This window comes from Xyrauchen texanus, chromosome 4 (assembly GCF_025860055.1).
Source record: "Xyrauchen texanus isolate HMW12.3.18 chromosome 4, RBS_HiC_50CHRs, whole genome shotgun sequence".
NCBI lineage: Eukaryota > Metazoa > Chordata > Actinopteri > Cypriniformes > Catostomidae > Xyrauchen > Xyrauchen texanus.
In genome coordinates, this window is record NC_068279.1 from 43,676,558 (window position 1) to 43,690,653 (window position 14,096).

The following is a 14,096-nucleotide window of genomic DNA, read 5'->3' on the forward strand; positions in this document are numbered from 1 at the left end:
AGTAGTTCACAAAGAATTAAGCAACTTAATGTGTCAGCTCCATCTAAGCACATAAATCTCCATTACTGAGGCCTTTTTGTTTCTTTCTTAGCATCTGCCCACTTCCTCTTGCCCCTGGTTTTGACCTCCTCTTCTCTGAACTGATGCCTGAGGAATAAAAGTATCAGTAACAGAGAAAAAAAAAAAATTATCCATTTTTTTTGCAGTAGTTTGGAGAAAAATCTTACTTAGACTGCCAGCGCCTGCCACTATTCCACACGCTTCCAAACGATGGCAGCCAGTTGGCATCAGTGTGTGAGCTGTGGTTAAAGTTTGCTCCCACACGGTTAGGAGGAAGCTTCTGGAGTTTCTCATGTTCCTCTGTGGAAGATACAGAAAAAGATGCTTTATAGCACGACTGAAACGAATACACGGGCCAGAAAAGTCTTAAAATGTTGATCTCAAATTATAATGTAGTTCATGCCAATACATTTCATCTTTAGAATAGCATATTACCATGATGATGTGCAATAAGCTTTAGCTTTAGATTAAGCTTAAGGAGACAGCATCACTGATATTTTTATGGTCTATAAAGCCATACAGGGAAAACTATTTCCTTATTTGTGCAATCTTTTGTCACTTATCAAAAGCTGTTATGATTCTCGCTACTCTACAGGGTACACAGGATTTGCTCTAATTTGGGTAAAACAGCGTTTTCTTATTTTGCACCTTGGTCATGGAATTCCCTCCACATTACATATAAATCACCTTGTTACCTTGGGTGAATTCAAATCTTTGATTAAAAAAAAAAAAGTGTATGACTGAAGAGTGCAACTGCTATGTATAAGCTGGATTCTGTAATTGTAGTCCATTGTTTTCATTATGATGTCCTATTTTTGTCTTATGTCTGTTTTTGTTGTATTGATCTTTTAACTTTTTTTTTTACCATGTTCGGTGTGCTTTCTTGGCCAGGTCTCCCTCGAAAAAGAGATTTAAATCTCAAGGGACTTCCTGGTTAAATAAAAAAAATCAAAAATTAAAAAAATAAACAACCGAGCACCAAAAAGTCAGGTTTTTATTTTTCCATTCACAGTTATTTTTTAGAACCCATTTAACTTAAATATGATTATAATTTGTAAACAAATAATAATATATTATAATAGTCATATATCTCAATCATGCACCTTTACCTTTTAAACCCTCGCGCTTTTCTTTTGACATTCTAAACTGTCCAGCGAGTCCTGTATGTGTCTGTTTGTTGTTAAGTTCACAGTAGTTTAATTCGCTTATTCAAATTCTGGTAAAAAATAAAAATGCATCTCCAGAGCCGTTGTAAATGTATATAAATGAGCTGAACTTTTGAGCATATACATCTCTATATATATATATATATATATGTTTTTCGTGGGTAGCGCATAAATATTGCGCACAGCGTGAAGGCTAAAAATAGCGTGTGTGTGTGTGTAAACAGAGCAGCGCCATTCACTGATGCGCTGGAGCTGCGAGTGCATTTTATATATTTACTTATTAAACACAGCCTTTTGTGATTCACAGAGCTATTGCACGTCTTCAAGTGTCTTTGAATAAAATGCACAAGTCATATGAACTACTTTAATTGTCTTTTAATTGTTCTGTTATGTACTTTTTGGAGCTTGACAGTAAAGAACATGACTAACACACAGTATCGTTTAAAAACATCGGTATTGGATCGGTGCATCCAGAATTTTTTATAAAATGTAAAAACAAAAAAAAAAAAAACACTTATTTTAACAAGCTATATTAAATATCCACCATAATGAGATCAGCAGAGGTTTCGTCCACATGTTATTGACGTAAAATGCTGGATGAAAACACCACGATAAGAATTAGGCCTGTCGCGATTATTAAATAATCGTCTGATCGTGGATATTTGAGTTATACCGACTGTTGTGCACTTCAAATTCCAATAACAATTTAATGCCCAAAATAAGACAATTTTAAGCGAATATATAAATGAAATCAGCGAATATATAAATGCTGTCAACAGTGCATTTGTGTGTAATTCTGCTGAACTCAGAGCATCACTGAGCCACACCGCAGAAGTCAACCAGAGTAGCTTCTGTCTGGAAGAACGCATGAAGTGCTTCTCAAGCGCTCTGATGCGCATGCGGTCAACAAACTCACACATAAATATAAACAAACAAATATAATTTTGATAGTGAATGCAAAGTGCTCCAGCTTCACTTTAAACGATCGTTTAACAGCAAAAATTCTTGGTCATAGTGGGTTCTACATGGTTTTAAATGGCACACAGTGACGCAGAAATGCCGCATGCTCCATTTCTGATCAAATGACACAAAATCTTAAAAGGATTTGCCTCATGAGAAAGGGCTCACGGATTTAACCTTAAAATAACATGGAGAATTAGGACAGAAATATTTTACTATTGCATAGTATAATAAAAATATATAATTTTTTTTAAGTTCCAAAAATGAGTTAAAATAGGTCTCTCTTTTAGGTCAATTATACTTTTAAGTATTTTGAAATATTTTGATAATTAAAACATTATTTTTCATGTCATACATAGGTTTTAAAGACTTAAAAGGAAATTGCATACACCAATTTTATTATTTAATAAGTAAAAATAGCTTCTTGAGCTGAAGGCCACATGCACTTTAAGAAATATGACAATTGATATAACAATTATTTGTGAAAGCCCAAAAACAGACAATTAGTAAGTCAAATTTAATTGTTACTGCCTTTATAAGAATAAAGTTTCCAAAATGCACAAAAAATGTATTAAAAAAATGCTTGATGGATTATTTATTTTTTATTCTGAGGACTTGCGCTTTTCACTATGATGAAAACACATACAAATACATTCCTAGATGCACATCAAAAAGTCATGTGGCTGAATGATTTCCCAATTTCCCTGGAAGTGACAATTTTGTTCTCTTGAACACATGGAAAACGCTGCTATATTTGCAAATTTGTCTTTTGAGGTGTTCAAGATTTTTCGCAACTTGGAGGGAAACTTGATCAATGGTGCTGTTTGAAACAGTGATGCATAAAGCATACTGTTTCACATACTATTTTAAAAGGAAAAAAGTAGGCAGTATGTAGTAAAGCAATATTGCTTTCATAGCCATAGTATTACATACCGTTTTACTGAAAGCCTATCCTCTGTACCAAAAAAGCCAAACAGTGTCATAATGAGAGTGAAGTACATACTGTGTTTGAGAAACTCCTGAAGAGAGGGACCCATTTCCTGCTGGCCGCTGCCTGAGCCCTCATCAGGCTCCTCCAGTAGCCACGGTGGCACCGCTCCTATAATACACACAACACAAATGTCCTTCTGGTCAGTATCTTCTCAAAGACTAAAGCCATACGAAATCAGTTTTACTCACCAGTATGGACATTGCCACTGCTGGAAGAGTCCTGCAAATAAGGGAAGCACATGGCCAATCAAAATAAATCATCCAATCAGTAATTATTGCATGTATGCATTAGTAACAGAGTTTACCTGGTAACCGATGAAAGTTATGCCCAGTCCGGACTCATTCCACTGACTGTGTGATGCAAGATTGTCATGGCTTGATTCTGACAGCACCCCCATTTCATAAGTGCCACTGTGGGAACTTCTTTTCAAACATAAATGAATGCTTTAGACAGTCACATAAAACGTTTTCGATCCAGAATGATAAAAAAATTGCAAATTACAATATATGTAATATTGTAAGGGAGGGATCATAAAATGACCACCAAGGAGGACCACGAAAACAATTAAGGGGGAAGGTTAGAAGGGGCCTGATAGGTGCTTTGCACTGGAGCCTGTAAGATCCAAGGTACTCCACTGGCGAGATGTTATAATTCAGGCAAGTCAATATAAATATACAGCCGTTTCAAAAAGTATTGGCAGTGACATCAATCGTTTTCTGCTTCAGTTGTTGTGGTGTTGATTCACATTGTTTCTAGATTATTGTGCAGAATGATCAGATGCATTTTAAATAAATTGCAAAAAGCTTCATTGGCCAGAAGAAAAAAAAAGTACCATCACAAAAACCCAAATTTCACAGTTTTTTGGCCCTGGCACAAAATTACCAGCTAACATCATTTCACTAATCATATCAGCAGCACCTGGGAAAGTGTGAACGAATACTAGTCAGGTGAAATCACAGGTGGATTATAAGAGCAGACTGATTGCTATAGAAGGAGGGAATAAGTGCTTCCAATCATAGTGATCTTGTTCGCAATGGTTACCTCTAAAGAAAGAAGTGCGGCCATCATCGATTTGCATCAAAATGGCTACAACGAATATTGCACCTGAAAGAACCATTTACCGGATCATCAAGAACTTCAAGAAGAGAGGTTCAAACTCAGTGAAGAAGGCTTCAGGACGTCCCAGAGTGTCCAGCAAGCACCAGGACCGTCTCCTCCTGAGGAGTCAGCTACGGAATCGTGTCGCCACCAGTGCAGAACTTGCTCAATATTGGCAGCAGGTTGGTGTGAGTGTTTCTGCACGCACAGTGAGGCGAAGACTTTTGGACAATGGCCTGGTGTCAAGAAGGGCAGCAAAGAAGCCACTTCTCTCCAAGAAAAACATCAAGGACAGACTGAAATTCTGCAGGAAGTACAAGGATTGGACAGCAGAAGACTGGTGCAAAGTTATTTTCTCTGATGAAGCCCCCTTCCGACTGTTTGGGACATCTGGAAAATCGATATTCCTGAGAAGAAAAGATCCCGTGTCATGCCAACAGTGAAGCATCCTGAGACCATCCATGTGTGGGGTTGCTTTTCATCCAAGGGAGTGGGCTCTCTCACAATTCTGCCCAAAAACACTGCCATGAATAAAGAATGGTATCAAAACGTCCTGCAAGAGCAACTTCTCCCAACGATCCAGGAATAATTTTGATCCGTGCATTTTCCAGCATGATGGAGCACCATGTCACAAGGCAAGAGTGATAATGAAGTGCCTTGCAGATCATTACATTGAAATTTTTTATCCGAGGCCAGGCAACTCCCCAGATCTTAATCCAATAGAGAACCTGTGGTCAATCCTCAAAAGGCAAGTGGACAAGCAGAAGCCCACAAATTGTGATCAACTTATATCACTAATAAAGCAAGAATGGATCGCATCAGTCAGGATTTAGCCCAGAAGCTGATATCCAGCATGCCAGAGGTTATCAAGAACAAGGGTCAACTCTGTAAATATTGACCAATAAACCTTTAAATATTGACCTTTCAAACTTGTGAAATGCTTATCATTGTTTTCCAGTATACCATTGAAACATGTGAAAAAATTATCTACAAATACTGAAGCAGCAAACTTTGCAAAACACAAAATGTATGTCACTGCCAATACTTTTGGCCACGGCTGTATGTCGACTTACTTAACCCTTATGCCTTGTTCATTATTGAATCGCATTACAGTTGTTCCTGGTCAAAAGTGACCAGACACATTAAGGGTGTAATTTCTTTACTTGACTGAAGTTAGAGTTGTTACATCTCTTTCATAGCATGTAAAAGGACTAGAGTTGTGCATTTTGAGTGGGTTTTTGGGGTATTTAGACCTTATTTTACTGTGTGACTGTGAACTTGGCATTGAACATGAACTTTATTAATATTTTCTCAAATACTGACCCAATCCTCATAAATAATATACCTTTTGAAAGCTTAAAGTCTCAAATCAAACTGTGGTTTTCATTTTTAAAAATATATGAAAACCTGATGAAATTCCAAGTATAAACATTAAGTGGCAACAGAGAGCTACCTATTCATACTTGATTGAAGAGATGATTTCTACATTTTCTACAAGTTCTACATTTAGATATATATTTAAACATTATCAAAGACTACTTTTGTCAAAGTTTAGCATTTTATTTGGTTTAAGGTTATATTTGTCAGTTTTTGCAATAATGCCACATTATCATTAAAGTCAGATTGTAGATGTGTTATGTTCATACCAATTCATTTTGGTGTGTGTGTTCAGCATTGTGTCTGATTGTTTTATTTTGTTGACGAATGTGACTTTTTTTTCTACCACTTACAATAATCAAATAAACTCCAGTTTTGTACCCACTAGTTAAAGATTACCAATTCTGTTTCATTCCTACTGACGGCCAGCAGCAGTGTTAAGCACTAATGGATAATCGCAGCACCAGCTAGATAGGTTGAGAAAATATAACAAGTCACGTTGTGATGTAGACGGAGCAAGAATATAATCCTCAGTAGCTCGGTACTCAGTCTCTTTCACTTTCTCGCTCTGTTAGGTCGTTTCTCCGTGCTGTTTAGTGCAGCTTACCAGAGTAGCGAGGACTTGCCCTCTCAAGCTCCGACACCGTGCTCTTCACCATTTGCCTGGACAGAACTTATGTATATCATTTAATTTTCTGATTATTAGTGCTGGAGATACACTGCGCTTCGCAGTACTATCCGGTAGCTGGTATCTGACCACGATAAGGTAACGGTTGCCTTATCGGCTGGTGCTCCGTAGGTGAAGAATAAATTTGTTCCGCAAACTGAAAATTCTGAGCATTTGCTATCTCTCATCAGAAATGGCAGAAATGAAACGTCTTCAAGCGCTCCATCCTCCAGTGTTACCTACGTCCTCTGGGAACATGCCAGTGGAAGAGGGTGACTTCCAGCCTCCACATAATATTGATTTGGATGTTCTTTCCATGAGTGCCTTCAATTCACATTTTTATGACGAGGAGTTGGTTTGTGCGGTTATAAAGCTTCCTTCTCAGGAAGTTCTTTCCAGCCTGTCTGTTATAGGTGACTCGAGCAGGGGTTCGACTCATTCCCCCGGGACAGGCCCGTGCACTGCAGATGACACTTTGACAGTGCTTCAGATGGTGGTGTCACGTTTGTGCCTGGACAAGTCACCTGTCCAACCCATTCAGACTAATGTGTTTTTCATGCAAACATCAGATACAAGTGCATTTGCCATGCCACAGTGTAAATACTTTGTTTCAGAGTTTAAGCATTCTGACAGGTTACAATGTGCCTAAAAGGAGATCAAAGACAACCCGTACCCTAGCTTCAATGGCTGAGGCCGACTCCATAGGTGTGGGGCGGGCTCCGGAAATTGAACAACCGGTGGCAGCTATAGTAGTTTCACCGGATGAGGTTTTAAGAGTCTCTTCCTTTCTGCATGTTGCGCACTGCAGACATTCTTTGGTCCATAATGAAAGGAGACTGGTTTGTAGATTTAAAAGACACTTACTTTCATGTTCCTATTGCACCAAACCACACCACAGGAAGTTCCTGAGATTCAGCTTTCAGGATCAAGTTTACCAGTTCAAAGTTCTACCATTTGGTCTGTCTCTGGCTGCCTGTGTTTTTAAAAGATGCATGAGTGTAGCCCTGTCTCCTCTTTGGTCCAAAGGCATAAGGAGTCAGCCCTATTTGGACAATTGGTTGCTTCGTTCCCCAACAAAACTGCATGCTCTACGCAACAGCAAGATATTGTTACAGCACATTCAAAAGTTGGGTCTCACAGTGAACGAGACGAAGTGTTGTTTGGTTCCAGTGCAGTACATAACCTTTATCAGAACTACACTGGACTCTCTTGCGATGTCTGGATCTGGTTCGCATTCAGCTTTGGCCACTGGGGACAACCCACTTCTAGCAGATTGTGAACCAGCGGTAGTCTTTACTGTGGATAATGCCAGAGCTGCTTCAACGCGACAGCTTTAAGGGAATTGATCCATTTCACTGTACTGTTCCAAAGGTCTTGAGTTTTTTGCAACACTTGTTGGACAACAATAAAGCGTTGGCAGATATCTGTGTGCTGCTGCTACCTGGACTTCTCCATGTACATTTACACAGTTCTACAAGGTACATGCTTCTCATGGTGTGAGCTCTGCAGTTCTTCTGGAGCAACCTTGATGACTTCAGGTGGGTGGCATTCCTCATGACTGTGTTGGTATGTGTCATCCATTAGTGCTTAACACTGACTCTGGCGGTCAGTAGGAATGAAACTGAATGCTAGTTAAGTATGTAACTGTGGTTCTGTGAATTCCGGATGACCGCCAGAGTCCTTTGTCATTCGGAATGTGTGAGAAAGCATTCCGGGACCGAGTACCAAGCTACTGCAGATTATATTATTGTTCTGTCTACGTCACAACGTGACTTTGTTGTTATATTTTCTCAACCCATCTAGCTGGCGCTGCCTCTGGCTGTCATCCGGAATTCACAGAACCACAGTTACATATGTAACTACGTAAAACTAGTGTTTTATTGAAGAAACAAAAACTATTTCGGTCAAATGACCTACAGTGCATAAGGGTTAATCAATATCTTCAAACTGTTTTTCAGTCATTACAGTGGATGATTTAAAAGAGAACACACTGTACATATGCTCCTGGGCAAAAAAAGAAAAAAAAGACAGGCCCGGACCAAGCCCAAAATGGCTAAATATTAAGCTTTTAATGGTCTTAACCACCAAAAAAATAAAAATAAAAAATGTTTAACAAATAAAGTAACTTAGTATGGGATTCAAATCAAATCACTTTGTCACACTACCACGTACACAAGTGCAACAGTAGGTGAAATTCTTGTGTGCAGTTCCGAGCAACATAGCAGTCATGACAGTGACGAGACATACCAATTACAGTAAACAACATATTTACACAACAACACTTTGCATATCAAATGGACACATACTTACACAACACAATAATTATATTGTTAGAAATATAAATAGATATTTCTCCCTTTGAGTTCTTTAAATGTTTAAGCCTTGTGGGTAAACTTGTGGACAGCTTTTTACAGAAAAAAACAAAATGTTGTTCCACTCAAATGTTGATGGCTTCAAACAGTTGATGAGACCAAATATTCTCTATACGGTTCAAATCTGGACTCTGACCAGGCCAAATCATGAGCCTGATGGACTTGTATCAAGCCACTTCTTGGTGGTCTTTGCAGTGTTGAAAAATAACATCTGATCATTCTGCTTTAGAAAACAACTTTTCAACTGTGGTACACAAGCATTCATTGACTTTTCACAGCGAAGCAGCTCACCAGTTCCAGCAGCTGAAAAGACTCCCCACACCATGACACCGCCTCCACACTTTACTGTGGTAGAGATGCATTCACTGTTGTATTTCTTACCAGACCTTCAAAGACACCTCTCTGGCGCATTACCATGCAACTAAAATTGTGATGCGTCACTCCACACAACTCTGCTGAACCACTCAGAATCAACCTTTCCATATTCTGGCAAAAACTTAATTCTGTCTTTGATATTTTTCTGAGACAGTAATGGCTTATTAACACGTCTTCTAAACACCACATCTGCATTAGATATCCTTCTGGTTATAGTTCTTCTCAGAGTCTTGTTTTCTAAGATCTTGAATTATGTTTCCAGCTTTTTCCCTCAAACAGTTCACCACAGCAAAAGTTAATGAGCAAATGGAGGCATAGAAGTGCACCAGGACTGTATGTCCTGACCAATGACAGTGGCAGTGGCAGTGGTGGCTCAGCGGTTGAGGCTCAGGGTTACTGACCAGAAGGTCGGGGGTTCAAGCCCCAGCACCAACAAGATGCCACTGTTGGGCCCTTGAGCAAGGCCCTTAACCCTATCTGCTCCAGGGGCGCCGTATCATGGCTGACCCTGCACTCTGACCCCAGCTTAGCTGGGATATGTGAAAACAAATAAATTTCAATGTATATATGCAAAAAAACTGTGTGTATAATGTGTGACCAAAATAAAGGATTCTATTCTAAGGATTCGATTCTATTCTATTCTATGATTTGTTGCGGAGACCATTAAAAGCTAAATGTTTTGCCATTTTGGGTTTGGCCCATTTTTTGCCCAGGAGTGTCCGCTATGACGGCCCTTGAGGCGATGTTGAAAATGCAAAGCATACTTGCTTTGTGTTATGAATTGCAGTCAGACACATTTTTTTAAAGCAACAATGCATGAAATTGCATTTGCGAGCTAGAAACATCTGCGTTCACATACTTGGGTAGAGTACGTTTCGGCCTAAAGGTATCAACCAAAACACAAACTTAACGTTATGTCATTTTTATTCATAATGTAATTGATAAAGAAATAATGACAGAAATCATATCTGTTGGATTAATTAGTTCAGCTAACATAACCATTATTTTCATTGCCCTCGAGTTGTGTTCAAAAATATCCTGTATACTGAATCAGCCTCTTAGCATATTTTAAAGAGTATCGTAACAGTAAATAAGGAGAGCATCCCTCATAAACATAAAACATGTAGTTATTTTAACAAGTATTTTACCTGGCTGTGTGTTCATTGTTGTGCTGGCCCAGTTCAGCAGGCTGTAACAAATCTGGATCAGGCTAAGTTTGATTCAGGAAAAGTCAACAGTAATGGCCCATGTATTTTTAACATCATTTACCCAATACGAGAATTACTTTGACAAATACAATATACATTTCCCAATTAATATTCTCATAAAAAACAAAACAAATGGATGAGTACTGAAATATGGATACGATTGGAGCGTCCCAGGACCACAAACCTCTGATAATGCCTGCAGGACCTCCAGTCTGTGCTGCACCTGAGAGCGGATCACTGCTGCTTGCTGAGGATAAACACAACAATTGCCCATCACGGTTAAACACGTTTAATCTTCTGTGCTTAAAATACTTTTGCGGTACTGAAAGAAAATAAACTGTATCTTTACCTTTTTAATAAACACATCACCGTTTTCCTCAAACTGTTCTAGAGCCTTGGTAACCTCAGACTTGAATCTACAAAAAATACATCCATTCTTCATTTATATAAAAAAAAAAAACACAAAAAGGTTTTTAGAAGAATATCTCAGATCAGTAGGTCCATACAATGGTGACAAAAACTTTGAAGCTCTAAAAAGTCTCTAGTGGATAAATCAAGGTCTTCTGAAGTGCTTAAATAAATGTTTGGTAAGAACAGACCAAACTGTAACTCCTTTTTCACTATAAATCCAATTGCTATTGTAGTCTCAAGGCAAGATGAAGATTTCAAGCTTGGTTACACTTGCTAGTGTTTGACATAAGCGCAGAGAGATAGGAAGCGTAATTGAGCTTGAAATCATGATCACCAAGTAGACTGCGGAGTTCAAGATTTATAGTGAAAGTGTTACATTTTGGTGTTTTCATCCAAAATTGATTGATCACTTCAGAAGACATTAATTAAACCACTGAAGTCTTATGGATTACTTTTATGCTAACTTTGTTGTATTTGGAGCTTCAAAGTTCTAGTCACCATTCACTTGCATTGTATGGACCTACAGAGCTGAAATATTATTCTAAAAATATTTTTTTTGTGCTCTGCACAAATATGAAGCAGTCTACCTATCAGTTTCCTCCTTTGTTACGATGAACTTGTCTCTCAGTTTGGGGTCTCCTTTATTCTCCCACCAGAACTTGTGTGTGTTTTTCCGGTGCTCTATCCTGAAATGAGAAGCGCTCAGTGAGTTCACGGCAAACTCTGTATGCGTTTTCTTCTCATGTGTGGTCTGGTCTTACGTGCTCATGTGCTCAAGCAGTCCTCCGTGCAGCACAGTGATGTTACTGTCAGTAACATGTTTTTGCACCTCCAGCCCGCAACAATAACACCAGAGTTTATCATCATGATTGGGACTGTATTTCTCTACCTGTGGATTTTTGATGGTCCGCCGCGCTTCTTTGACCTGCAATAACATTAAAGTATATTATATGCGTGTTTGTAGCTATCTGTCCACAAGCTCTATTGTTGACCCCTGTAAACTGTATGGTATTCGATAACATGCATCATACTAGTGATAGGCTGATTAATCGGCTGATCTTCGGCTATTTTGCGATTATCGGCACTAGCCGATAACGGTATTTGCTTGGCCGATTAACAGGAGTGCTAACTTTCCCTTATGCCAGTTTTTTTTTTTTTTTTAACCACTCCACAGATTTAATATTAGCAAACTATAGTTTTGTAAAGTCCTTTCGGATGTCTACTTTGTGCATGACACAAGTAATATTTCCAACAATTGTTTTCAGACAGATTGATTCACATTTAATTGACTATATCACAAATCCAGTGGTTCAGAAATTTACATACACAAAGTTAACTGTGCCTTTAAGCAGCTTGGAAAATTCCAGAAAATTATGTCAAACCTTTAGCTTCTGATAGGTGTATTGAATTAGTTAGGTGTACCTGTTGATGTATTTTAAGACCTACCATCAAACTCAGTGACTTTTTGCTTGACATCATGGGAAAATCAAAAGAAATCAGCCAAGACCACAGAAAACATTTTGTGGACCTACACAAGTCTGGTTCATCAGAAGCAATTTCCAAATGCCTGAAGGTACCACGTTCATCTGTACAAACAATAGTACGCAAGTATAAACACCATGGGACCACGCAGCCATCATACCGCTCAGGAAGGAGACACATTCTGTCTCCTAGAGATGAACGTAGTTTGGAGTGAAAAGTGCAAATCAATCCCAGAACAACAGCAAAGGACCTTGTGAAGATGCTGGAGGAAACAGGTAGACAAGTATCTATATCCACAGTAAAATTAGTCCTATATCGACATAATCTGAAAGGCTGCTCAGCGAGGAAGAAGCCAATGCTCCAAAACTGCCATAAAAAGCCATATTAAATTGAGCAGGTGCACATGGGGACAAAGATCTTTTTGGAGAAATGTCCTCTGGTCTGATGAAACAAAAATGTAACTGTTTGGCCATAATAACCATCGTTATGTTTGGAGGAAAAAGGGTGAGGCTTGCAAGGCAAAGAACTCCATCCCAACCGTGAAGCGTGGGGGTGGCAATGGGTCTTCCAAATGGACAGTGACCCCATGCATACCGCCAAAGTTGTGGCAAAATGGCTTAAGGACAACAAAGTCAAGGTATTGGAGTGGCCATCACAAAGCCCTGACCTCAATCAAAATTTGTGGGCAGAACTGAAAAAGCATGTGCGAGTAAGGAGGCCTACAAACCTGACTCAGTTACACCAGTTCTGTCTAAAGAATGGGCCAAAATTCCAGAAACTTATTGTGAGAAGCTTGGGGAAGACTACCCAAAACATTTAACCCAAGTTAAACAATATAAAAGCAATGCTACCAAATACTAACAGTGTATGTAAACTTCTTACCTACTGGAATGTGAAGAAATAAAATCTTTAAATTCAGTATAAACACTTCCATGACAAGTAAATAATGACAGGTTTAGCATATTATTTTCTGTAATCATTCATTACATTTTAAGTGTCCAAATAATGTGAATTTGGCTAAATCTGCCGCTATCTAGTTAGGACACTTACCTTCTCCATGAATTTGACGATAACGATTTTAAGCTTACTCTGGTGGCTTTTTCCATAGATGTGTCCTTTTCCAGAAAAATCCGTTTTCCTGCAGATTGAACAGTAAAATGCACCCATTTGGCTACTTTGGTTTTGTTTACATGGCGACTGCAGGGGCTTTTCGCGCGTGATATTTCAGTAAACACAGTTACACTGCCCGCTTGTGGTTGGGATGAAGAGCTACAGTAATCGTTTGATGCATTTTATTTACAAGGGAAAATAAGAAATAAAGGACACAGACCCACGATAAGAAAACGATTACACAATGAAAACATTCTGGAAAAACTCCAAAAGAACAAAAAGTTCTTATGTGAAGTTCATAAAGGAAAAAGAATAGTTGTCCAGCCTGACAATTTCATGTGGGACAAAACTGGATCACAGCTCCAACAATGCTTGAATCTGTAAAACAGGTGCAGTTGAAAGTGAGATTGCTTAATTCAACCCCTTTTGAATGGGTTCCTAACTTACTTTAAACAATGAATTCCCATGAATCTTCCAGAATAGAAAAAGCAAGTCACTTTATAGGTCTTGGGCGCACAAATTAAAATATCTGACTGGCTGATGAAATAGTTTAAATCTGAGCATAACAAGAAATATATATGCATTAACTCTTAAATTCCCTGATATTTTAATGCGTTCAAGGAATTTTCCGAGTTCAATACAAGTGAAGCTTAATCGACAGCATTTGTTGCATAATGTTGATTACCACAAAAAATATATTGACTCGTCCCTCCTTTTCTTTAAAAACAAAAGAAAAAAAAAAAGAAAAAATCTGGGTAAAAGTGAGGCACTTGGTTACCATAATGATGTAATGTCAACAAACCCTAAAACGACTGTAAA

At 38.5% G+C, this 14,096-nt stretch overlaps 1 protein-coding gene across 1 annotated transcript; it reads right to left on the reverse strand.

Moving 5' to 3' along the window:
* On the reverse strand, nt 1-13,374 carry LOC127637678 (centrosomal AT-AC splicing factor-like). Its single transcript, XM_052118870.1, has 11 exons — nt 13,218-13,374; nt 11,447-11,610; nt 11,273-11,371; nt 10,624-10,690; nt 10,459-10,521; nt 10,215-10,276; nt 3,482-3,599; nt 3,366-3,396; nt 3,190-3,285; nt 228-360; nt 1-147 (listed from the first exon to the last, which is right to left on the reverse strand). The coding sequence occupies exons 1-11, from the start codon at nt 13,332-13,334 to the stop codon at nt 63-65; spliced, it is 1,035 nt and encodes a 344-aa protein (XP_051974830.1). The 5' UTR covers nt 13,335-13,374; the 3' UTR covers nt 1-62.
* Nucleotides 13,375-14,096: the final 722 nt, after the last annotated feature.

Excerpts from the sequence above, each read along its gene's own strand:
- LOC127637678 (XM_052118870.1), bottom strand. The coding sequence starts at position 13,334 with ATGGGTGCATTTTACTGTTCAATCTGCAGGAAAACGGATTTTTCTGGA. Across the intron at positions 11,611-13,217 it reads TCGTCAAATTCATGGAGAAG|GTCAAAGAAGCGCGGCGGAC; the intron begins GTAAGTGTCCTA and ends ATGTTATTGCAG. Across the intron at positions 361-3,189 it reads TCAGGAGTTTCTCAAACACA|AGGAACATGAGAAACTCCAG; the intron begins GTATGTACTTCA and ends TATCTTCCACAG.